General features: G+C 42.5%; 1 protein-coding gene across 6 annotated transcripts in view; it reads left to right on the top strand.

Moving 5' to 3' along the window:
- LOC125635804 (EF-hand calcium-binding domain-containing protein 6-like) overlaps positions 1-27,054 on the top strand; it is an 89,476-nt gene that overhangs the window by 17,299 nt on the left and 45,123 nt on the right. For all 6 annotated transcript variants that reach the window (XR_007356381.2, XM_048847949.2, XM_048847951.2 and 3 more), the window contains 6 exons: positions 99-236; positions 1,598-1,698; positions 3,443-3,585; positions 4,909-5,105; positions 9,536-9,643; positions 11,519-11,584. Coding sequence is in view for 5 of the 6 variants with exons in the window: in XM_048847949.2 (XP_048703906.2) it covers positions 99-236; positions 1,598-1,698; positions 3,443-3,585; positions 4,909-5,105; positions 9,536-9,643; positions 11,519-11,584 (753 nt within the window). In the remaining variant the exon portion in view is untranslated. The remainder of the gene's footprint in view (positions 1-98; positions 237-1,597; positions 1,699-3,442; positions 3,586-4,908; positions 5,106-9,535; positions 9,644-11,518; positions 11,585-27,054) is intronic.

Below are 27,054 nucleotides of genomic sequence, written 5' to 3'. Positions count from 1 at the left end.
GTTCGTAAGAGAATGAGGAATTTCTGTGTTGCAGGCCTAGGGTAAGTTTCATAAGGGTGAAATGTATCAAGGATCATATTGTCTTCTGTTGGAAATAGGTCCCTGGATATTGCTGATCTGATGCCCCAGAAGAACCCGGGTGATGACATCAGGATTCTGATGCCTGAGTTTAAGAACATACTTAACAAACTAGGTTTTCACATTGGAAATGAGGAGTTTGAAAAGCTTTGGAGAAGGTAACATCAGATTCAAGTTTTAGATAACATTCTCATTCCCATTTAAAAAATAAAGAGCACCACTCTGGTGTTAGGTGGTGGACTTGTGAGGGTATGTGTGTATGATGCTGGTGTGGGGCCAGATAAGGGAGGACAAGGTAAATGGAGAGAAGCTGGTCAGAGTCAGAAATACAAATTGCCACTTTCACTGTCATTGAGCTAGTTCCTATCATATTAGCAACAGGGAAGATGCTTAGTCCAGGCACAGGGTAGAGGACTCCGCTGACCACTCATGGGCCCTAATCTGCAGCTGCTCTGCATACAGAACTCTCAGTGAAGCCATTTGGAGTTCCGCACATAAAGTAGCTGCAGAACAGGGTCTGCTCCAGTATGTGGTAACCAGTTAGTGCATCCAGTAGGCAAACACCAATGTTTCTTAACTGGTGCAAAAGCAGTGTGATGCTGCTTTCCATAGAAATACTGGTCACATGAATTTTCAGTAGTTCAATATAGTTATAACAGCAGGTCTGCTGCAAGGAAGGATCATTCATACTGTAGTTTCCATTATAAACCTGATTTATAGAATTATCAGTGTTTGTAAAGTGCTATGAGATCCTTGGATGGAAGGGGCTATATAAGTGCAAGTATTATTATAACAGCATGCTCCCAATTATCCAAATAGCCTGGGGAACACAGATTTTATTCAGATAATTGGGAGTTTGGATAATCGAACGGGCAGTGCAGGGAGCCCTCTGCAGTCGTGGACCCGCTCACTCACTCCCATGACAGCGGCTTCCTGTGCTGCCCTCCCTTCCGAGGACTCTGCTTTGCCTTGCCAGACTGCAGCCTTCCCTGCACATTGTGCCTGCCAGGATCGGGTGTCACTGGCCCTGTGACCACACCGGGGTCCCTTCGCAGCCCTGCTGTCATGGGAGTGAGTAATACTGCAGAGGTTTGGATAACAGGGTTTCAGATAATTGGAAGTATATGGTATTAGGTCAGATCATGACTCCTGAACATGAGGTGCAGAGCCCATCTGTTGCTTCATGCTCTCAGTGGAAGCAGAGGAATGGGGGGCAGTTGAGGACTCAGGAATCGGCCTATTGATTTTATTCTTTTATCTATTACAATAGAAGGCTAATGTGCTTACCACTAGGTACCACTGCCTCTATTTTATCTAATATTATGGGGACAGCTGGGAGTGTCGTCTCTCTATTGTTCAGTGTTTGTTTGTTGGAAAACCTGGTCCACTGGGTTAACTCTGCTGACATTTTGTCAGTGCTTGATGTTCACAGGAAGGTGACAAATGCCGAGGAAACATGAACTGTTCTCTAAGAAAGGAGCGAAATCTGATAATAGCTTTCTCCTCTTGCTTTTTGCAGATATGACACAGAAGGAACAGGAGTTCTGAAAGGAGATATACTACTTAAAAAATTAGGAGCTAAGCTCCAAAATGGATCTTCAAACAATGCTAAAATTTCTGGTAAAAAAAAAACCAAACAATATATCTGGTAATTGAATCCATAGCTTTCAGTAACCTTCATGGCAATCAGAAAAAAACGGTCATTGAAAGGGAATTACTTGTGGGATTGGTTATGGATACACCTCTAGACAACTGGCTCAGAAGTAGTCAAGTCTTAAAATAGTTACTCTCTGTCTGTTGGCTGTCTGGTAGCCTCTGTGAAATGAATTTTGTGGTTTTAGTTCAGTTCTTATTGGACTAAGTATCCACATCACAAATCTTCCACCGTATTTGTTGTTTACTAACACCATCCTCCACCATTCTCTCTGAGGTTTTTCTATAGTACTTATCAGAATAGCATCTAAGCACTGAACAATTTAGATCCTCCAAGTATTGTCTTTAGAATACTTATAGTTGATTATACTGGTTGCCTTTCCTAGGTTCCAGGAGTTTTTCTTCTTTGTGTCAATGTTTACTTAAATATCCTGCACTATATGATGTTACCTATGCACAGACACCATGGTTACCTGCTCAATTGCCTGTCTGCAACATCAGGGGTAGAATCATCAGGACTTTTGGTTCCAAAAACATAGGCATCTACTACTTGAGTTAAAGAAAAACGTTTGTTACAAATATCTGTAGGGCTTTTATTCTCTTTATACAACACTTACAAGAGGGCAATATCATCATGAACAGGTCTGACAGTTGATCAGGTAACACGTACATTAGCAAATATATTACAAATACAGCAATCAGACCTGCAGTGAGAGTACCTGTAGTGTAAGTCTCTGTCATAGGGTCCAGCCTTCTAGCTTAGGGGTAGACATTGGGAGCCTAATGCTCTCTGCCTTCAGTTTCAGAGATGCATACAAATGTGTGGCTTGGTGTATGAAGGATCTGCCTTGAATTCCCCAATGAGCAGAGACTAAAGACTGAATGGCTGTGGAGGAGGAACTGCTCTCTCACATCTCAGGGTGGTCCATCGAGGTCAGGGTTAAAGCACATTGGTGGTGAAGTGTGGGGAAGCTTGCATTGATGCTGGCTTGCACTGTAGAACAGGTGTCATCAAACTTTTTTATTCTGTACACCACTTCTTGAGATCTTTTTATGGGACACCTCCCCTCCTAACTGTCCGGTCCTGATTCCTCGTATTCACTCTACTGGAGACAAGATGAAGATAACTTCACTTAAATGCAACCAGTGCAGCTGCATCGTTATTTCTCTTCACCTTGTATCTTTGTTGCTTATTTTGCTGTAGATGTAGATCTCTGCTTGTTCCCTGCAACCCCCACTGCTCTAATCTTTCCATCTCACTTTGCAGTGAGTTGGAAAGATTTTTAGTTCTGTCCTCCTGTGTGTTTGTTACCCCTCAAAATTTAGTGTCATTTGCAAATCTGATCATGGTTAAATTTACACCCAAGAAACACTTTGCAAAGAAAGCATCAAAGGAGTTGTGCAAGGTGCAGAGAAGTGATGTCTTTAAGTTTAATTGGATAAAAAAAGTACCTGGAACACCTGAAAGTTGTGGCCTAATTAACAGGAGGCATCACTGATCGAAGAAAGATAGCTGTTTCACCACTTAGGCTTATCAGTAGGGCTTATCGTAACTAAGTCAGGGAGAGTTACTGCTGTCTTTCCATCCTTTGACTCCTTCAATACCTCACAGTTTCAGTGCATTAGAGTCCCATTATCTTTCTCAACATCTTCTTTTTGTTAATATTAAATAAATAATGTTTAAACTTTTCTTTCTATATCACGACTGAAGGGCAAAGCAGGGAAATCTCGGAAGCAGAGTGGGAACGCAGAGCTTCACTTGACATAGAAAGGTGGCTGAAAGATAAATTCAGAGAAGGATTTAGAAACATGAAAGAAGAATTTGAAAAACATGACCCACAAAAAACAGGCAAGGTAGAATGTTTTTTGATCTGTGAATCGGTTCTAAGTGGGGAAGCACCCACAGCAAATGATCTGGAGGTATTGTGTGGGCTGTAATGAGATGTGAAGCAAGGACTGTTGAATCCAAACCCCAATACACTAACCAGCCAGCTGGGATTACTCAGTAGGGTTACTTAGATAAGCGAGAAGAGCATTATTTGGTCCTTTGTGTTTACCAGTATAGCAGTAATCTCCACTTTTGTTGCCGAATTTCTGGCAAATGTATCCATTAATGTTTATATCCATAGCTATGGTGGATGTGATGCTTCTAATAAGAATATGGTCCCATTTATATTAACAGGCACTAACAATTTGAGTAGCAAGTGTTTATTCCAAACATTTAGAAAAGCAGGACCAAGGCAAGCAGTTTAGCAAGGCTGATAAAATATAAAGGAGAAGAACAAACAAACAAACCTGAAGTGTTTGCAATCTCTATTCATTATACTTTCTTTCTTGACACTTTTTATTAAGTTCCCAATGGTGGCCCAAGAGTATGAGTATCAACTCAGGGCAGACTGTTAAAAACCAGGGCACCAAATTGGTTGTGAATTCTGAACTTCAATTTCACCAATCAACTGCACCAAATGCAAACTCTTCAGGCACATTATGAGCCTTAAACGGGGTCCCAGACAGTACCCTCGGACATTCTGGCCTATCTTGCCACGCATGGGAGCATATCTCTGTGGTAGATGGCCTTTAAGACCAAGAATCACAACAATATTCAAGTTATTCCTCATCACAAAGGACCAGTCACTCACTTGCCCCAGGTCATTTTCCCTTAGATCTCACACCAAAGACAATGCTTGTTGCCAGACCTGTAATAAACTATATGAAGATTTATTAAATAATAAAATAATACTAGAGAGTTATTTACAAGGTTACTCAATGCATTCCTGACATGCCATCAATTGTGGGGCTTGCAGATAGGCCTTAAGCTAAGCCTGCTTCAGGGGGAATTCTTCCTTGGCTGAATCCGCAGCAGGATAAAAGATCCACAGTGGAGGGGAGAACTCCTATCAATGGCACTGCTCATGGAGTAAAGTACTGTTCATTGGATGAAACCCTGGCTCCACGGAAGCCAATATGAACGTTGCCATTGACTTCAGTAGAGCTGGGATTTTTGCCCATTACGAGTAAGGTGGCTGAATGTGGCCCTTGAACACTGAATAAATGCAGTGATCATGCAACAGAATAAGTAATGAGAAAGCTCATCAATGATGTTCTTCATATTAAAGTTTTATTTAAATAGAGTGATATCTGATTTACTTCTTTCTTTTTTGTTTTGTTTTTTGGAAGGTGGGAAAAGAATCCTTCTTGTCAATCCTACAAAAATTTGACATGCATCTCAAAAAGGAGCATTTTAACCTTTTCCTGGCAAGATGTGGCCTTGAAAACAGCCAAACTGGGATCAATTATTTGGATCTTCTAAGGAACTTCCAGGATCGTAGTGACAGAGGGATCACACACAAAATTCTCTCTAATCCCAAGCATAAGTTCGTATGAAGTCATCGCTTATTTATCATTGCTTTCTCTGATTACATGGCTTTGGTAGAGCTGCACCCATTTTCACAAGGTAGAATTAAGCCCGATGACTCTGATCAGAGAGAGAAGTGATAATGCAAACTAACGGCCCGTATCCAGTTGAAAGTCACCTCTGTGATTTCCACAGGCCTCCTATGCTCTGCATCTGTGGAGGCTGCGCCTAATTTTTATGGGGTGCTTTGTGAAGTGGAGGCTTTCTTGCCTGACTAACAATGACAACCAGGGAAGAGTTAAAAGGCTGAAATATTGCATTTCTGGCCGACAGCATTGTTTCTGTCATCCAGTGGCTCATCAAGCCTACACCTTACCCTCTTCCCCCTACAACACTCCTGGAAAAATGGCAGATGGAATTACAGCAGGGCTCCCCTCTCCCTCCACATCCCCAAAAGAGAACCTCTCCCTTCTGGTGAGTGGGAAAGGTCTCAATGCAAAGGTTTTTGTTGGTTTGTGTTTTTAAGAAAACCGTCCCTTAAACCAGGACAATGCACGTCCCTCATCGTGGGCACCACTGAGGGTAGAGGTTTTTCTGAACTGGGGCCCATAGAAATGTCCGTGTGCTGCCTGGTTCCCATTTGGAATAGGAGTACTGGGATGTGGACCATTAGGGAATATTGTACCACAGTGGGAGAGGCACAAATTTGCTTAGGCTCATTTTCCCCAGAGCAGTTCTCCAGCAAGCACAAGTTTATTTTAACATTGGCCTTCTGAAACAGGATGACTTTTCCCCTGAATAAGTGGCTTGGTACAGAGCCATAAGCCATGACCTTCCGCAGCTTGCATGATTTGGAAAGCTGGAGATAACTACTACTGGATAGGGCTGACTGAATCTGCCTCCATGACAAGATAAGTAACCTGAAATAACCATGGTAACAAACAGTAAAACTTCCATTTAGTCTTTGGGAGAGACTCCCTTGTCAGTCTGAGCCATGCTTCCTGCGTGCTGTTCTCCTGCCCTCTGCTGTGGGAGTTTCAGTACCAGAAGAACTTTAAAGACTGTCACAAAATTCAGCTGAACGTGAACAAAATGTGAACAGAAAAGTAACAGACCATGAGTAAATGAATTATTTCACCATCCTATTTAATGAAATACTTACTCCATTGAAATGACGTTTATTTTTCAGAAATAGACAATACCATTTTCCTTTTCAAATCTTCATATTTTTAAAATGTCTTTAATACCATTTTGTATTTACAACAAAATAATGTGGCCAACGCTGTCGTTACTGTTTTTTGTTATTTGCTAAGCACCAGTAATATGCTTGATGCTGTGCAAGACAGCCTGTGGCCCAGAGATGTTACAAGCTAAAATATAAACAAATCAGACCAGGTGTATTGGAGACCCACAGGAAGTTAATTCAGATTTTATTCTGGATTTTTATCATCATCATGTGGAACTATTACTGTTCTCATTGGTTACGAACACTTGGGCCTTTGGTCCTTGCATCAGATTCATCTGAAGTTTGTATAAATTCTTAGAAAGATACTGTCATGTTCTGTTGCTCAGAGCAAAATTCTGATGTGTCTTGTTGTGCTGGAGCACTGGCTGGGGGAAGAGGACAGGTGACCCTATTCTCTAGTGCATCTGTGCAGAAGCAGGACAGAAGACACCTCGTATTTCCATGAGCAGTTGAAGGAGTTGGCTGGCATATCTGGAGGCACTCCATAGCCCTAAGCTGGTGTGGTGTACTAGAATGGGAGCATTGCACAGAGCCTGAGCCCTTGCACAGGTGCACACCCTGTCAGCAGGCATTGAGAGAAGTGCATGTGACTCTGGTTTGGAACAGCAGTCGGGGACATAGCTGAGCACCCTGGGTTGATCCAAAGCCCATGGAAATAAATGGAAAAACTCTCTCTGATGTCAGTGGGGTTTGGCTTAAGCCCATTGTACTAATCCTATTTTGCTCTGCTTTAGCATAATGACTTCAGGGCTCTTTGCTTAGCCATCATCACTAACCTACCTAAGAATGCACATCATAATAGTAAGGCCAGGATTTGGCCTTAATATTTTTCTCTTAAAACATGATTGTCGTGTATAACTTTTGTAATTGTTGTCTTGCTTTCTGTTCCTCAGTCATCCCGACCAGGCCGCAGAGGCTTTTGGTGTCTCTAAAAGAATCATAGAATCATAGAATATCAGGGTTGGAAGGGACCTCAGGAGGCCATCTAGTCCAACCCCTTGCTCAAAGCAGGATCTAATCCCCAACTAAATCATCCCAGCCAGGGCTTTGTCAAGCCTGACCTTAAAAACGTCTAAGGAAGGAGATTCCACCACCTCCCTAGGCAACGCATTCCAGTGTTTCACCACCCTCCTAGTGAAAAAGTTTTTCCTAATATCCAACCTGAACCTCCCCCACTGCAACTTGAGACCATTACTCCTTGTCCTGTCCTCTTCCACCACTGAGAATAGTCTAGAACCATCCTCTCTGGAACTACCTCTCAGGTAGTTGAAAGCAGCTATCAAATCCCCCCTCATTCTTCTCTTCTGCAGACTAAACAATCCCAGTTCCCTCAGCCTCTCCTCATAACTCATGTGTTCCAGACCCCTAATCATTTTTGTTGCCCTTCGCTGGACTCTCTCCAATTTATCCACATCCTTCTTGTAGTGTGGGGCCCAAAACTGGACACAGTACTCCAGATGAGGCCTCACCAATGTCGAATAGAGGGGGACGATCACGTCCCTCGATCTGCTCGCTACTCCCTACTTATACATCCCAAAATGCCATTGGCCTTCTTGGCAACAAGGGCACACTGCTGACTCATATCCAGCTTCTCGTCCACTGTCACCCCTAGGTCCTTTTCCGCAGAACTGCTGCCTAGCCATTCGGTCCCTAGTCTGTAGCGGTGCATGGGATTCTTCCGTCCTAAGTGCAGGACCCTGCACTTATCCTTATTGAACCTCATCAGATTTCTTTTGGCCCAATCCTCCAATTTGTCTAGGTCCCTCTGTATCCTATCCCTGCCCTCCAGTGTATCTACCACTCCTCCCAGTTTAGTATCATCCGCAAATTTGCTGAGAGTGCAATCCACACCATCCTCCAGATCATTTATGAAGATATTGAACAAAACCGGCCCCAGGACCGACCCTTGGGGCACTCCACTTGATACCGGCTGCCAACTAGACATGGAGCCATTGATCACTACCCGTTGAGCCCGACAATCTAGCCAGCTTTCTACCCACCTTATAGTGCATTCATCCAGCCCATACTTCCTTAACTTGCTGACAAGAATACTGTGGGAGACCGTGTCAAAAGCTTTGCTAAAGTCAAGAAACAATACATCCACTGCTTTCCCTTCATCCACAGAACCAGTAATCTCATCATAAAAGGCGATTAGATTAGTCAGGCATGACCTTCCCTTCGTGAATCCATGCTGGCTGTTCCTGATCGCTTTCCTCTCATGCAAGTGCATCAGGATTGATTCTTTGAGGACCTGCTCCATGATTTTTCCAGGGACTGAGGTGAGGCTGACTGGCCTGTAGTTCCCAGGATCCTCCTTCTTCCCTTTTTTAAAGATTGGCACTACATTAGCCTTTTTCCAGTCATCCGGGACTTCCCCGGTTCGCCACGAGTTTTCAAAGATAATGGCCAATGGCTCTGCAATCACAGCCGCCAATTCCTTCAGCACTCTCGGATGCAACTCGTCCGGCCCCATGGACTTGTGCACGTCCAGCTTTTCTAAATAGTCCCTAACCACCTCTATCTCCACAGAGGGCTGGCCATCTCTTCCCCATTTTGTGATGCCCAGCGCAGCAGTCTGGGAGCTGACCTTGTTAGTGAAAACAGAGGCAAAAAAAGCATTGAGTACAAGCTCTGTGTTAGCATGATTTAGAGAGCCTGCAGGGGGTGCAGGAATGCCTGAGCACAGAGGAGTATCTTATCATCTTCTTCTTCTCAGACCAACATCTAGAAATAACATTCCAACAGACCATCCATTGGTGGTCTGTTGCTGATGGTGTCCTAGTAATGGTAGTCTGTAAGCTGTAGAATGGAATTATTGTAAAGCACACCAAAGGTGTGTTTGTAGTGATTCATATCCACAGCCAGTTCCTGAACAATAGCACAGATCAAACCTTCTAGCCATAATGTGTATGGAGAGGTGGGGGCTAGTACATGATTTTTGAAAGCGTGGTTATACTTTGGAAAGTGACTGTAGTTATGGCACTGTGTTGTTCCATGTTTATTCTCTCTCGGCACCTTCCAGAGCTAGGAGCTGGCTAGCCAGCGAGCATTTCAGTTCCATTGAATCTGGATTTTTGGGTGGAACACTATTTTGTCAGAAAACTCTTGACTAGCTGTAGCTGCAGCACAAGAATATCAATAGAATAGAGAAGGTATGTGTGATTTCTGTATTAATCCTTGCTTTTAAATTGCATCCTTTGTAGATTTCATCGTGAAGGGAGCATCAGCCCAGCTTCCACTCTGACTGCAATTGAAGCCAAGTTGTCAAATTTGTTTCAGTCTGATTTCCTTTCACTCTTGGCCACATTCCAGTAAGGGTCTGATCAAATTTTTTCTTGTTATTTTTATGACCAATTGTGAGCTAGAACTGTTGAAGGTGCTAAAATAGAGAGAATCAATGAACACTGGAAATACAAATTTAGAATGAAAGAGAAGGAGTTTTTACAGGAGACAATGTTTTAGGCCCTGATCCTGCAATATGCAGGGGTGCAATTGTGTGGATCCCCCTGCAGGGTTATTGATGTTGCATAGGTTGATATCTGCAGTGGGGTTCTGTACAGATAAGATCCCTTTGCAGGCCTGGAGCCTTAGCAAGGGTTCCAGATGCTAATCAAGATCTCATTAAAAGCATCCATATTATTGAGAAAGTGGCATCATCACCGACCTCCTTTTCAAAGAAGTGTGCCTGATTGTAAAGAAATGACCACTCTTAGTTTATTTCATTAAAACATATATTTTTTAGGCATTTGCGGGCCCCTAGTAGACCTTTCTGCCTCGTAGTGAGAGTTGCCCCATAGGGCCTAACCCTGCAAAGTGCAGGGTGCCCTCAGTCCCCATGAGAGCAGGCAAAACTGAAGTGCCAGATCCTCAGCCCCACTTTGTCACCTTTGCCTGCTCCTGCAGGGTAAAGATGACAGAAAGGTGGCTTAAATAGCCAGTTGAGGATGCTCCTTATGGAGGTGAACCCCTGGGTGGTATAGAACTGGGGAAGCTGGCTATGCATCACCCACTCCTGGCACCCCCACTGTACGGTGTGTGGCTGGAGTGCTCTGTGTTATGAAGAGCTTTGCTCATTACTCCCTCAAGCTGCTAGAACTTGTGCTGGTGGCACCTAGTGTCAAGGAAGGTGCTGGAAAACCACCTATGCCCACTCTCTCCTTAGCTGCATGAGGCTGCGGTGTCACTTGGGATTTGCCCACAGTTACAAATAGATCCCAGGCCCTGTGTTTATTACTGCAGGAGCTCAGCTAGAAACTGGGACTCTCTGTGGTACAGGCCTTGCCTTGAGGGAGCTGATGGATTTGTTTTTAGTCACAGACAGACCGTTAAAATCACTGTTTAGCCTGTAACTCTTGCCAGTTTGCCTTTTAAATGATTCACTGGTGTGTTCAGTCAGCGCGTTCTGTTAAGATGCAAGTCATTGAAGGTTTCCGACTGATATGCCATACACCGGGGTAATCAATAGACAGACTGCGGGCCAAACCTGGACAGCCAGATGTTTTTGAACCCTAAAATCTTTTTATTTACTTATCATTATTGTTGTTTTTTATTTTTTGTGGAGTCTGACCCTTGACTATACCTTGACCATGAAATTTGGACCTTGACAAAAAATAATTGACTGCCCCTCAGCTCTCAAGGAATTCCCCAATGCATAGTCAGACTAGTCCAACTTTGCTGGAGACAGGATTTAGGGCAGTGACCACTTTTCATGTATAGCTGAGGTAAAGGAAGTAGGAATTCTCCCTTACAGCCTCACATAGGGAGTAGTCTCCCTGGTGCCTGCACCCTCCCTGACCAATGGATTCAAGAATCAGCAAATTTGCTGTTTTTTTTCATTTGCCAGCTGACCCACTGTCTGCTCTCTGTGTAGCAGCTGTGCATAAAGTAACCCCTGGAAAGATGAACTCCTCAAGTCATACCCCATTTGTGCACAGTGCAGCCAGACCACTTCTCCTGTGGCAGGGCCTTGTACACTTGTGGAAGAAGGGGCAGGGTGTGCACAAGGTATGTAACATAGAAGAAACCTTGGAATGGTATTGGGCTGTCTATCTGAGTCATGAAATGTGGGCCAAAATGATCTTATAGTTGTGTCCTTTCACTAATCTAGGGCTCACTTGTTTTCACTATGCAGGATAATATGTTTTCTGAACATCATTGTGTCTGATCCCTTTTTCTGTATTTCTCAGAAAAATTGACAGGTTGGAGAGAGAGGTCATTAGTCAGCAGGAGTTTCAAGCAGCAATTGAGAGCAGGTAAGAATGAGTTTCTTTTGTTCCCTTCATTTATGATCATGAAGTTGTTGTACACAAGTTTTAATTTCATAGGGATGTTTCTTTAACACTCAGCTTTTCACATTGCCTGCCACTGCATGTGTCCGTGTCATGAACGCATGGCATTTCAGTGTCGGTGAGGCCATGTGAAATGACCAAAGGCGTTGAGGAGGAAGGGAAATAATGGGGTTTTTTTGAGTCACCTTTTTCTCTTCAAACTACAGTTGTGTGAAAAGAGCAGTTTGAATCTTCTTAAGATAAAAAAAGGGGGTGTTACATAAAAAATAACTGGCTCTGACTCTCCATTGGTTTTATGCCAGTGCAACCCTGGTGTTTTCAATGGAGCGGAACCACTTTAAAATTGGTGTAATGGAGCAGAGAATCAGGCCCTCTCAGTGCCTTACATCAATTAAAACTGATAAATGACAAAACAAAGGCCTGATCCTGCAAGGTCCTAATCACCTTCAGTTCCCACTGAAGTCAGTGTGAGTGAGGTACTTGGCTTCTCACAGGTTCAGGCTTTAACAGAACGTAACAGAATCTCCAACCCGTAAAATAAAATCACTCCCAAACTTGGCCAAACAAACATGCCCTCTGCCTTGAAATGATCACTTTCCGTTCATAGTGTATTGAAAACCTAGACCAGGTGGTTTGTTGTTGATTATCCCTTGATCATATTTGACCATTCTTAGATACCATGGTTTCTCCCTTAGTTCTACTTATTTGCTTCTAAATTAAATTCCGCTATCATTGGGTATATGGTCTGCTTCTTCTAAACAAAATAGTGGAAGGGGAAAGTTTATATGAAAAACAAAATGGCTAGTCTTTGGTTTGCTGAAGATGTGCTGCATGATCCTCTCATTGGGACAGGACTGGCACCACACTACAAAAAGAGTCATGACCGTGGACAGAAAATTAATGTGGGCTGATAGATAAAAATTGACTGTGCATCTCAATTCAATGCAAGTAGCAGTTTTCTTGCTGTGTGGTTCCTGTTTCCACCTTGTACTTGCAGCAAGGCTACCTATTTATATTCCATTTCACTAGGTTTTTATACTGTGTCCAGCTCCAATATAATATTTCTGCTTCACCATAATTACCTTTGAAAAATGAACCACAATAACGAGTTATATGTGCAAACGTTTCAATTTGATTTTTTTAAAGCAAGTTTGGTAATGTTGAAACATCTTTGCCACTAGATGGCGGAGTGCCCTTTGTTTAGGGCAAGCCATCAGTCTTGCTTGCAGATGTTTGGCTGGATTCAGTGTTCCTTATCTATGCTCAATCAGGCAAAATTTCCACTGATTGGTTTGAGTGAAGAGAGGGTAAAGAGTACTGTCAGTAAGTGTATAGCTCTTCATCTGCGCTAACATGTATTTTTACCTTAAATATTCCCGAGCACAATAGATATCTTAACTAAATTCAGCTTATAAAAGGACATGAGATAGAGTTTGTCAAAGATAATAAAGTATAAACAGAAGAAAAGCTTTCAGAGTAGCAGCCGTGTTAGTCTGTATTCACAAAAAAAAAAAAAGGAGTACTTGTGGCACCTTAGAGACTAACCAATTTATTTGAGCATAAGCTTTCGTGAGCTACAGCTCACTTCATCGGATGCATTCATGGAACATACAGTGGGGAGATTTATAGACCTAGAGAACATGAAACAATTGGTGTTACCATACACACTGTAAAGAGAATGATCAGGTAAGGTGAGCTATTACCAGCGGGAGAGCGGCGGGGGTGGGGTGGGGGAATTTTTTGTAGTGATAATCAAGGTGGGCCATTTCCAGCAGTTGACAATGTCTGAGGAACAGTATGGGGTGGGGGAAAATAAACATGGGGGGAAATAGTTTCACTTTGTGTAATGACCCATCCACTCCCAGTCTTTATTCAAGCCTAAGTTAATTGTATCCAGTTTGCAAATTAATTCCAATTCAGCAGTCTCTTGTTGGAGTCTGTTTTTGAAGTTTTTTTGTTGAAGAATTGCCACTTTTAGGTCTGTAATCGAGGGACCAAATAGATTGAAGTGTTCTCTGACTGGTTTTTGAATGTTATAGTACTTGATGTCTGATTTGTGTCCATTTATTCTTTTACGTAGAGACTGTCCAGTTTGACCAATGTACATGGCAGAGGGGCATTGCTGGCACATGATGGCATATATCACATTGGTAGATATGCAGGTGAACGAGCCGTTGATAGTGTGGCTGATGTGATTAGGCCCTATGATGGTATCCCCTGAATAGATATGTGGACACAGTTGGCAACGGGCTTTGTTGCAAGGATAGGTTCTTGGGTTAGTGTTTTTCTTGTGTGGTGTGTGGTTGCTGGTGAGTATTTGCTTCAGGTTGGGGGGCTGTTTGTAAGCAAGGACTGGGCTGTCTCCCAAGATCTGTGAGAGTGACGGGTCATCCTTCAGGATAGGTTGTAGATCCTTGATGATGCGCTGGAGAGGTTTTAGTTGGGGGCTGAAGGTGATGGCTAGTGGCGTTCGGTTGTTTTCTTTGTTGGGCCTGTCCTGTAGTAGGTAACTTCTGGGTACTCTTCTGGCTCTGTCAATCTGTTTCTTCACTTCAGCAGATGGGTATTGTAGTTGTAAGAATGCTTGATAGAGATCTTGTAGGTGTTTGTCTCTGTCTGAGGGGTTGGAGCAAATACGGTTGTATCGTAGAGCTTGGCTGTAGACAATGGATCATGTGCTGTGGTCTGGATGAAAGTTGGAGGCATGTAGGTAGGAATAGCGGTCAGTAGGTTTCCAGTATAGGGTGGTGTTTATGTGACCATCGCTTATTAGCACCTTAGTGTCCAGAAAGTGGATCTCTTGTGTGGACTGGTCCAGGCTGAGGTTGATGGTGGGATGGGAATTGTTGAAATCATGGTGGAATTCCTCAAGGGCTTCTTCTCCATGGGTCCAGATGATGAAGATGTCATCAATGTAGCGCAAGTAGAGTAGGGGCATTAGAGGATGAGAGCTGAGGAAGCGTTGTTCTAAGTCACCCATAAAAATGTTGGCATATTGTGGGGCCATGCGGGTACCCATAGCAGTGCCGCTGATTTGAAGGTACACATTGTCCTCAAATGTGATATAGTTATGGGTGAGGACAAAGTCACAAAGTTCAGCCACCAGGTTTGCCGTGACATTATCGGGGATACTGTTCCTGACGGCTTGTAGTCCAACTTTGTGTGGAATGTTGGTGTAGAGGGCTTCTACATCCATAGTGGCTAGGACGGTGTTTTCAGGAAGATCACCGATGGATTGTAGTTACCTCAGGAAGTCAGTGGTGTCTCAAAGATAGCAGATTACTTCTCTACAAAAGAAAAAGGACACTAAACTATCTAAACTACTACATGCCACAAGGGGCCACAACAGTGGTTCCCTTAACCCACCCAGCAATATTGTTAATCTATCCAAATATACTCTTAGGACAGATTCTTCTGCTGGGCTATCTCGGGCCTCTCCTTCTGCCCCTCCACCCGCACGAACATGATACAGTTCTGTGGTGACCTAGAATCCTGTTTTCGACATCTCTGACTCAAGGAATATTTCCAACACACCTCTGAACAACATACTAACCCACAGAGACCTTCTTACCAAGACTACAAAAAGAAGGATTCTGGGTGGACTCCTCCTGAAGGATGAAACAACAGACTGGACTTCTACATAGATTGCTTCCGCCGACATGCACGGGCTGAAATTGTGGAAAAGCAGCATCATTTGCCCCATAACCTCAGCCGTGCAGAACACAATGCCATCCACAGCCTCAGAAACAACTCTGACATCATAATCAAAAAGGTTGACAAAGGAGGTGCTGTTGTCATCATGAATAGGTTGGAATATGAACAAGAGGCTGCTAGGCAGCTCTCCAACACCACTTTCTACAAGCCATTACTCTCTGATCCCACTGAGGGTTATCAAAAGAAACTTCACCATTTGCTCAAGAAACTCCCTGAAAAAGCACAAGAACAAATCCTCACAGACACACCCCTGGAACCCCAGCAGGGGTATTCTATCTGCTACCCAAGATCCATAAACCTGGAAATCCTGGATGCCCCATCATCTCAGGCATTGGCACCCTGACAGCAGGATTGTCTGGCTGTGTAGACTCCCTCCTCAGGCCTTACGCTACCAGCACTCCCAGCTATCTTCGAGACACCACTGACTTCCTGAGGAAACTACAATCCATCGGCGGTCTTCCTGAAAACACCATCCTGGCCACTATGGATGCAGAAGCCCTCTATACCAACATTCCACACAAAGATGGACTACAAGCCGTCAGGAACAGTATCCCCGATAATATCACGGCAAACCTGGTGGCTGAACTATGTGACTTTGTCCTCACCCATAACTATTTCACATTTGGGGACAATGTATACCTTCAAATCAGCGGCACTGCTATGGGTACCCGCATGGCCCCACAATATGCCAACATTTTTATGGCTGATTTAGAACAAAGCTTCCTCAGCTCTCATCCCCTAACGTCCCTACTCTACTTGCGCTACATTGATGACATCTTCATCATCTGGACCCATGGAGAAGAAGCCCTTGAGGAATTCCACCATGATTTCAACAATTCCCATCCCACCATTAATCTCAGCCTGGACCCGTCCAAACAAGAGATCCACTTCTGGATCCATTCTGACTGCAACTAAACCGCAAGTCAGTTGCTGCGATTTCTTCAGAGAATCTTTGCCCCGGTGCACAACCCACACACACACTACACCAAATCCTGAAATACTTGATCAAGCCTTCAGATAAACAGGAGAGAAGAATTTTGAGTACTGGGCTGAGTGAAGACTTATGAATTTGGCCCAGGATACTTTATGCTGGCAATTTCTGCTCAGTCTAAAGACCCTGTTAGCATCTCAAAAGAGGCAATGGGTCTGATTCTCCATTTGGTCACATCAGTTTCACCTGACTGTACCTCCACTGATTTCAGTGGGGTAGCACTGGTGCAAAACTGGTATAATCATGTGGAGAATCAGGCCCCAAGACCTTACATTTATGTTGCGGTTATTATGGAGTCTCAAGGCTGTTAAGGAGTAGGAAGGATTCCTCATCGCCTTGTGACTCACGTATAGCTGTGCAAAGTGGATGTAAAACATCTCCAAATGAACTGGGAGCATTACATGTCTACTGTGACTGACTCTGGCCAGGTGTAAATGGCTGCACTGTGATTTTTGTAGGCATCATATTTTTAATTGTTGAAACTGTAAGTGAATGGGAATCGAGGGTGAAATACAGACAAAATTGAAGTCTGTGGGAGTTTTGCCATTGACTTTAGTAGGGCCAGGATTTCACCACTATGTTGTGCTATGTAGACAATCTTGACTAGAAATTTCTAAACTTTTGTACTTGTATGTTTTTGGAAGTCTGATGCTTAAGTACCAAAGAGTTGGGTCCCTTAAAAAGCATGTGTAAAAATTAACAAAGATTTCATCTGGGCATGTAATATTCCAAATACAGCTGTTCAAAAAACAGGAAAATGATTTCAGAAAGATTTCAATGTTTTGAAGTATCTCTTTTGCAGGGTTTAAAATGGACCCATTTCCCATTTTTTACTAAACTTTTCATGATATTTTAACCATTTTTAAACAATATTTAGTCAAACTTTCTAACAAAATCATGATCAACATGTTCAATTTACCAAAATCCAGGGGATTTTTCTTTTTATTGAAAATTACATTTTTGGTAGATGAAAAATTTTGATAATAATTTAAAAATGATTTTGATTTTTTTAAAAGTGTGGTAGAAAAAACTGTAAAAAAACAAATTCAGTAACTTCAACTCTTTTTGAAAATGTTTTGTTTGAGAAGAGAGGCTATTTTTTGACAAATAAATTTTTCATGCAAAAAGTTTTGACCTGCTCTGATTGTCAGTGATTGTGTGACTGTTGTGCTCTGTCCCTCCCTGTCTTCTCCCCACAAGCTGAAGTTGCCCAAGCTTTCTGTTGAGGCATTTCTCCATGAGCATTTTGAATACACAAAATTTTGGAAGATGAAAACGTTGTGCTCTAAGCAGATATCACAAGCCACCCTGGAAAAACTCTTTTGAGGCCTCAAAACTTTGCAAAGTATCATTTTCTGAGGACTTGAAAAATCACCTGAACATAATTAGCCAAAAAATTGCACTAAATTTTATAAACCATGTAAGTAATTTTGCTCCATCACATTCATCATTCTTTTTTTAATGTTGGTCTATATTAAATTATACAAAGGCAAATCCTGTTATAATGGGTGAGGGGGAAAGCTGGGTAGCATTGCATGGTGAGTTGCACTGTAAAACATTTGTGGTGCCAGGGAGTTCCTTCTATTGCAGGTTACAATATCATCCATGGGGCTGTCTCCTCATATTGTGCAAGGCTGTTTGCTGCTTCTTTTTTCAGGAGCAGCCTGCTCATAGTAATTGCTACCAGCTTGATCTTGTTAGGTATGGCAGCATACACGCTTGTTGGATCATGATTGGGGCCTTTAGGCATCACTGATGTGTAAATAATTCATAATAATTTTGTCCCAGCCCTGCCCATGTTCCTGGAAACCCACACCCTTTGTGGGAATGGCACACATTTGTTCTCATTGGCCGGATGTACCCACTAGCATAGTCAATTGTGCCAAGGTGAAATTCTTTCAGGCTGCCTGCATCGCATGCGCTTTGGCTGTTGGGCTGGTTTTTTGCTTGTTATATTTTCTGCCTTGTACACCTGCAAGCTTTAGTCCATATTATATAATACTCCTGCCTCTCACTAGCATAAATAAAGTCAGGTAAATTTATTTAATTTTTCCAATCCTTTTCCAGAGAACACTTTTCACAGGACAAAATCCTTTCCCTTGCTTGCTCTTTTGTGTGGCTCCTCAGCGTTGCTATCTGTGAGCATACCACTTGTTTCCTAATTACTTACTTATTTATCCCATAACTACAATGTATTCCTAGGTCTAACTGTTAAAACCCCACCCAAACCCTCTGCTATTGCTTCTCCAGGTTAGGGGAAATAGTCCCTGCTGCAAGCTTCAGCTAGCAAACCCAGAAATTCTTCCTGGTTTTGGAAATTGTTCCTTAAGGGAATTCTACTCTCCACAAATATTTCTCATTCCTTTTGAGAACATGTTTTCCTGCCTCCCTTTTCACCCGGGGACTATTGCGGGGTGCATTTCCACCCATGGCATCCTTGGTGGGGGCCAGTTCAGCTCTCAGGGCCTCAAGTGTACTCTAAATCATGCTGATTAGTAACTGCCCCCAACTGGCCTTTCTGCCCGCTGGGGATCTCAGGGGCACAGCAGTGGTCCAGCCACTCACCCTCCATGGTTGCATCCCAGATACTCTCCCTATGCGGGGCCTGTGAAGGAGGATGACAGAGTCATTTCTGCCAGTTCTGCAGCATCCAGGGTTTCCTCTGAGCGAATCCCCTTCTGGCCTATTAAGCTGGCTTTCCACTTGCTTTGTGCTGCTGGAGCAGCTCAGAAGAGATGGAATGGGAGCTCAAGATCTGGCCCTGTACTTCCAGTGGCTAATGTGTGATTCCCATTAGTAAGTTTACTGCTGTCATTTTAAAATGAAACTGAACCCATTCTTATTAGAGGCTGCTTTGAACTATAAAGGACTTTGTAAAGCTTCCCAGGTGCTCTTGAGAGGGCACTGCATAAGGGGTGTGTGTGTGTGTTTGCCCTTTTTTCTGTTTGTGAATTACTCACAAATTGAATGATTTAAAAAAAACTGATATGTTCATTATTCCAAATTATTCTGTGAATGGTTTTATGTGAACACATCTGGAGGTCAGACTAGATGGCCATGAGGATCCCTTCTGGCCTTAATATTGATAACTTTTATCCTGTCAATAAGCCTGCAAACTGTTGGTTTACCAGCAGGAGAGTGGGGTGGGAGGAGGTATTGTTTCATGGTCTCTGTGTATATAATGTCTTCTGCAGTTTCCACAGTATGCATCTGATGAAGTGAGCTGTACCCAACGAAAGCTTATGCTCAAATAAATTGGTTAGTCTCTAAGGTGCCACAGGTACTCCTTTTCTTTTTGCAAACTGTTGGTTGTGACTGTACATTAGAAGAGTACTCACTGTGTTGATTAGTCTCCTGGTATCATTCATGCTCCTTGGTTGAATGACTGAAACTTTGATAAGCCGAAGAAGGGCTTGAACAAGCCACTTTTGGTTTGCACCTTGTGAGTGAATCCATAGTTGCCAAGTAATCACAAGGTTTTTATTCTCTGCAAATGTTTGGTGAGCAAACATGTACGTGTCTGAATATCTGGAGCGGGGACTGATAGAAACATCAGTGAAGCAAGTGTTTTAATTTGGAGTTTTCCTTTCTTGTTAAAATAAAAATCAGATGAGTCCCAAAAATCTTTACCAGGAATGCTTAAAAGTCCTTCTCTCGCAAAGTTTCTAATGGTTTTTGCAGAGAACAATGAGCCTCTAGGGATTTGGGTTTGAAACTGAGACAGGGACACAACAGAAACAAATCTGATGGTCTTTTATTTAGCGTCAAAATACAATAGTGTCTGTGAGCCCCATCACCTCCCCCCTGCCCAACACTATTGTATACTAAGCTAAATGTTTATATTCCTTCCAATGGGGATACAAAGGGACTCTAAATCCTCCCATCTTCATTCCTTTCTTTTCACACTACTTCACTGGAATGCATTTTTCATTGCTTTCGTTACTATTAATTAATAAAAATAAGATACTTGTACTGTAGTGAACGGTTCAAATGTAATTGTAATCTGATTATAGCATTTCTGTCCTTCTCTACAGCTGTTACCTGTTACAGAAGTAAGGGAGACTCTCTGAATTCAAGAACACATTCTAGCTTGTTCACTCCCTTCTATTCTGTTTAGATCCCCCAGGACTGATTTATAATCCTCCCTGAAACAGAAACAAAACAAACCTGATTCTAATTTAGGACTAGATTCTGGTTGCATCATATGGATGTGCTTGGGAGGGGGTGGGTGTACAAGGTGATTCTCACCCACCTTGCACATGCAACAGTTATCTAGACTGTTGGTACTTGCAGTCACTGAGCACAAGGGATTATGTTTGTGCCACACAGTGAATGCTCTAAGTTTTATGTGTGTGCAAGTTCATTTGTTTTTTTTAAATAGATGGTAGCGTTTCTATAAATATTTTATTTTTTAAGCTTGTGCGCTATGGCTAGTCCTAAAATCAGTCCATTTTCTGAAATATCAAGCACCATAGAGCAGCTGAAAGATCTAAGCTTTGTGAAGCTATATATATATATGTGTGTGTTTGTGTAGCTGTATTGTGTTTATATATAGCCTATTTTTTATATATATAGGCAATATAAGCACAATACAGCAATTGTGATAAAACAATATAATCACAATACAGCTACACTCATACCAAAAAGGGAGGACTAATGGGGGCCAGAGCTACTGCTCATCCCAGAGAGGGCGTCACTTGATCATCCTTCACACTGGCTAACAGCTGGAGGCTGACACATAGGAGAGTGCGTGCTGCCATCTTTTAAATGATGTTGTAGTGCTGCTTTGGAGCCTGCTTCCCTTACCCTGATGAAAGTTTGTGTGCCTGTGTCTCATGTAAAGCAGAAAGCCTCCAGTGGCTGGTGCTTGGGCATTGTGCCTCTGTACCACCACCACCCCCCGCATCTCCAGCCACTACACCCTGCTTTCTTCCGCTGCTGCTCATATGCCGCATCTCCAGACATTCCCCTCTTGCAGCTCATCACTGACTCTCAAAGCCCCAACAGAACCCTCAGTCTCTGAACTGAGTCGTAGGCCATTCACATTAAAATTTAGGATATGTCTACCCAGCATCTGGAAGGTGTAATTCTTCGAGTGCTTGCTCATGTCCATTCCATGTTAGGTGTGTGTGCTTGCCACATACACCAGTGCCGGAAGTTTTTCCCTCCGTGGTATCCGTAGGGGACTGGCTGTGGCGCTCCCTGGAGTGGCGTGTACATGCTGTAGTATAAGGGGCACCGCTGGCTTCATTCAATGTGTCGCACAAACGTTTTTGCCTGTAAAATAGTTGTATATCATTAGGTTACCCTTAGTGTTAGTTCTAGTTAGTTGGTCCCAGACGGGACTCAGCCTAAGGATGGGCATGCCCCGGTCTCCAGGCTTTAAGCCATGCGATCGTTGTAAGTGACCTGTGCCCATCAGAGAGGTGTTTGAAGTGTGCTTTCCCAGGGCTGGTAAGTTCAGACCCAACTATATTGTTTCCCAAAATTATTGGGAATCTATTCTTTAATATATCCTTAGATAACTAAGAATGTTTATAGATGGGCAAAATAACTTTGTTTCAGAACAGATGGATCTGTTGGTTATTAATAAATAACCAGCCAGTTTGTTGTTGGAAAAGTAAGCAACCATAACTACCCTATGAAACTGAAGAAAATATTTAAATCTGTTACTTAAAATAAGTCATTTAAGGAGCTGTCTTGAGATAGACCATTTAACCAATATTAAGAAGAATCTTAATTCCAATAAAATTCCACTGTTTCTCTATTTACTGTTGTTTACCTCTGTCTCCTCTGTGGGAATACATGGTCTAAGCCAGTGGTCCCCAACCTTTCTTGTGGGAATAGCATATTCCCCAGACTGTAGTGGGCGCCAGACAAAATGCCGCTGCCGAAAAGCAGCAGCGGCAAGAAGCGTCGCCACCAAAATGCCACCGAGAAATGACAACGTTTCTCGGCGGCATTTTGGCGGCGGGGTGTCCTGCAGGCGCACCGCATTGGGGACCCCTAGTCTAAGCATTTAATGATTAACAGGAAAAACTGTTAGTCTTTTAAATTACAACAGTATTTAAACATTCCAACAAAATAATTACAAGAATTTTAAATCTAATCCTTTGGCAATGTTTTAGTTAACTACCTCTCACAAATCCATGTTGCAGTCTTGGGGAGGTTTCCTTGAGTTTTTTTCTTGAGACTTCTGTTTTCTCTTATCTTTTATCTGTCGGCTTGCTTGTAGAAATGGCCAGGATGAGTTGTGAAGTGATTGCTGTCTAAGCAGAGTAGAAGGCAATGTGAGTGTGGGGTGCTCACCTTATTTTCATTAAATTATAGGGAATTACACCTTCTTCATGCTTGTTTAGATTCAAATTGGTGGTTATTGTCACTCTTTCATTGGCTCCATGCCTCTGGGGTTTGCTTAGGTGACACTTTCAGCTCCTGAATATGCAGTCTGTTTAATGAATATACAATATTTCTTCAATTGCCTTTGTTTTTCTTGTGGCAGGAAAGATCCAGAGTGTTAAAACTAACTTTAAAAGTTTTCTTTTTATTCAGTCCATTTTCTGCGATTTTTTTTAAACATCTATGAATGTTTGACAGGAACTGAAATTCTGTTTTTGAAAAGTCCAAACATTCCTGTTTACAAGAGTCTTTAATTCTCAAAACAGTCTTATAAAATTAAACAACTCTTAGAAAGTTTTAGCCTAAGTTCTTGACTCTACCTGACAATTTTAGAAACAAAGATTTTCTTGTCTTCCTGCTTTTAGGAGAGAGGGTTTGCTTGCATGACACCAGTGATTGATTAATTCCCCATTAATATAAATATTCTGTATTTAAATAGCTTCTTACATTACTAATTAGTCTAGCATTGAATGACGTTGCTATAGTTGTACGTAACACATCTTACTATTCATATAACAATAATATCAGACAGTTTTATTAAATGAAGGTTTATATTTAGATACAAAATATTTGCAAATATAAATACTGAAAGAAGCTTATGCCACCTTAAGCATTTGAGATACAACAAAGGTTTTCACCTTTAAGTGGAAATATGAGTTGGAAGTAACCAGTATCTTTTGTAAGACAAAGGAAAGATTAAAGGAACTTTGCAACAACTAAACAGGTGACACAAGCCTTCAAGTATTTCAGTCTGTAAACACCACAGAAGGAGAGGAATTGGTTAATGTGGTATGTTGGGGAATAACTAAAAGCAATGGGATGAAATTAAGAATGGAAAAGTTTAGGCTATCAGGAAAAACTTCTGCAACCTAAAACATCTCGTTGGCAGGAACAAACTGATAAGTGAAGTGTAGTCGCTTCAGTCATTTAAAACTAGGCTGGATAAAGCACTATAAATGTACTATAAGGAACACCGCTTATAAGCGGAGAGAGATAGTAAATACACTAACAGGTCTTTTTCGTGTTCAGATTCTTCAGGTTTGTCTAAACACAGAAGTTGCACTGGTTCAACTAAAGATGTGATATTGAACCAGAACAGTTCTATATGGAGACCCTTACATCTGTTTAAACCTAACCTATATCAGTTTAGATCATGCCCTGCACAGCCTCTCTGCCAGCTGGAGATTGGTAGAGTGCAGTACACTCCAGCCATGCCCCCTCTCTTTGAATAGATCCTATCCGCTCTCCTGCGAGACTTGTATCACCAGACCTGCTCCTGGCTTGTGGATTTGCTGGAGCCTTGCACAGGAATGACTAAACTATATATGGTGATGAATCAGGCTCTAACTCAGGGATGATTCATTACTTTATAATTTCCCCTGGACCTCTCTGTTAACAAGTCTCTCGTATTTTTTATCAGCTTCTATCTAAATGGGCGTAGCCCTCTGGCTAACAGATACCTGTTTCTCAAGCCCTGCCCGTTGCACCTGCCTTTGAAAATATGCCCCAGAGAATTCAGTGATTCATCTGTTGTGCAGTGCTGCTGTGTGTTACTAAATGTGGCTGCATTTGAGTGCTGAATGATGTGATCCCTGCGTTTACTGGGTTTGTATCCATTGGTTAAGTTTGTAAAGCATTAATGATTCTTTTGGGATGAAAGGTACAATATTGTAATTTAGCACAGTTTGGTATACGCAAAATGCCCACTTCAATAAAGGCTCTTTCTATTTCCACACCAAAAGGCATAATGGATGTAATGTAGTCACAGCATGTTCCCTGAAATCCTTGGATCAGTAATATTAAAATTCCAGAGACCTATTTAATAAGCGACACAATGTCAGAATACTATGTTGATGTAGAATCACTACACCTCTTTCGCATTTCTCGCTTTCTCCAGACCTTTCTCTTTTATATTTCCTTAATTCTCAGATGTAGTCAGTAAGGCAGGAGGATAAGGCACATTTCAGAAATCTGCATAGCCCCATCTTCCTCCTCCAGTGTCACACACAACACATCATACCTTCATCAGAACAAAAATCCTGGACCCATCAGGAGGCCAGATGTTCAGGACCAGCTCCTTTGCGTCCAGTCATGTTTGGGAAACTTGGAGCTATTCTAAGTTGCTTGCAACAGGAGGAACTCTGGAGACTTTGATTTCACAGTTCATCTGAAGACATGGATACAGATCTTTTGTGTATATCCCTGGTGGTTGTTTGTCCGGTCCAGAAATCTTCCAAAGATATTTTTGTGCCAACTCCAGTAGTAAGAACAGCCATACTGGGTTAGACCAATGGTCCATCAAGCCCAGTATCTTGTCTTCCAACAGTGGCCAGTGCCAGGTGCTTCAGAGGGAATGAACAGAACAGGTAATCATCAAGTCATCCACCCGTCAATATCCCCCAGTCTTTGGTGCTTTACCCAGTATACACTATTCTGATCTCAATTACATCAGCCTAAATTCAGGGTAACTCTACTGGTATCAGGAGTATTATTTTGGATAGCTGGCCTGTTTCTTCAAGGCCTTTCAGACCCTCAACCTGTGTAAACTGTTGTAGCTCAATTGATGTCAGTTTTCACCATCTGAGGATCTGGCCCTATGGTTGCATCTCGTGTACCGTGGTGTCCCCACCCAATGGTTCAACAATGTGAGAGGGCCAGTCTTTCACCCCTACAGCCAGTGCTTACTTTGTGCTAGGGTTTGCCAGGGCTGAGCCCCAGCACCTCTAGGCTTGCTGCATCAGTTATGACGTTAAAAAAATTGCTTGAGCCCCAGCACATCTTTCATTATGAATTTAAGCACTGCCTACAGGCCTGGTTGTCTAGAGAGCTGGAAGGAAATCCTACTGCCACTTCCTGCTGCCAGCTCTCCTCTGATTGCTCGAGGGGATGGCATTCCAGTAGGGACACAGCAGGCTGAGAGTCTGGGCTCAGGACTGGGGGCAGCCTGTCTGGAGGTGACTATGAACTTGCACTATACTGCACTGCACATGAGGATCAACCAGAGCCAAAAGTGAAGGAGGTGCCGCTGATTGATGACTGAGGGACTGAAGTTCCAGGGGCTCTTGGATGTTTGTTTGCTGACAAAGGGGCTGGACTGATTTCTGGATGAATCTCTGCCTCCCCAAAGTTGGATGTTTCCACACCCCAAGACAAGGGATGGGAGTTTGGCACTAACTACCATAGGAGATAACCCCCACCACAGCAGTAGTTTACACTTGTGGAAAGGGAGTGCCAAGTGGGTGTAAAACATTATCATTCCTGGTTTTTAACTGACCCACAGTCAGTTTGTTCCATTGCTATTAACAAACTCCAAGTGGAGAGATTCTGATCATCATTTCTTTTGAACAGCTAATAGATGTTTTGTTGTCCTGCTGCTTAGGTGACTTCAGTAATACTATGAATTCTCCTTTGCTTTTCCCAAAGCTGTAATGCACTTATATAAAGTAGGATAAGTTCCTATATCAAGTTTATAGGAAAGTTGCTGTTCTTTCTCCCCTTGTGTCTTTATGCTGCCTTGAGTGGGAGACATGCCTGCCTGCCTATCTCTGTGTCTTATCTTATGTGGCTCTTATTACTGAGGTATCTTAGTGCCCACTAAAATGATAAAAGAGTCGCTGCCGATCTATTTCTTTCTCTCTCTCTCTCTTTCTCTTCCCTCCAGTTAGCGGGGACCAGACTTTGTTTATTTTGTATGTTTTGTTTTGGTTGGAGATTATCCATCTTCTTGAAGATGGTTGGTTCTCACTTTTAAATAAGTAGTGGCACAAATATACTAAGTCCCCCAGTCCTGCGGGTCAACTCTTTGGTCCCCACAGAGTCCTAGTGTGTGGGCACAGCAGCAACCAATGCTTAACTTTGATCACGTAGCCCATTAATTTATCTCCAAAAGGCATGGCAGCATTATTTAACTACCACAGTGGATTCCCTGGAAGCTGGTTTATTGGAGCACTCTAGCCAGGTTAGGTTTAATTTGGAAAAAGACTCTGAGAGATTGCTTTGTTTTTTCTCAGATTGACAATGTATTGACATTGCCTTAGCAATACTGAGGTGTAAATGTAACTAAGTGACACTAAAGAAATGCATCCGATGAAGTGAGTTGTAGCTCATGAAAGCTTATGCTCAAATAAATTTGTTTGTCTCTAAGGTGCCACAAGTCCTCCTTTTCTTTTTACTGAAGAAAAACTAAATCTTCTGTGAGCAAATGCAAGAAACAATTGACTCTGTCCCTCTGCATGGACTTCCTGACAAATAAACCAGGTCAAATAGGCTGATTTTATACTGTGCATTTTCTCCTTGCTCCAAATGTTTGTGAGTCAGAACTCCCTAAAAA

Source organism: Caretta caretta, chromosome 4, assembly GCF_965140235.1.
Source record: "Caretta caretta isolate rCarCar2 chromosome 4, rCarCar1.hap1, whole genome shotgun sequence".
Lineage (NCBI taxonomy): Eukaryota > Metazoa > Chordata > Testudines > Cheloniidae > Caretta > Caretta caretta.
This window is presented reverse-complemented; position numbering and strand designations above follow the sequence as displayed.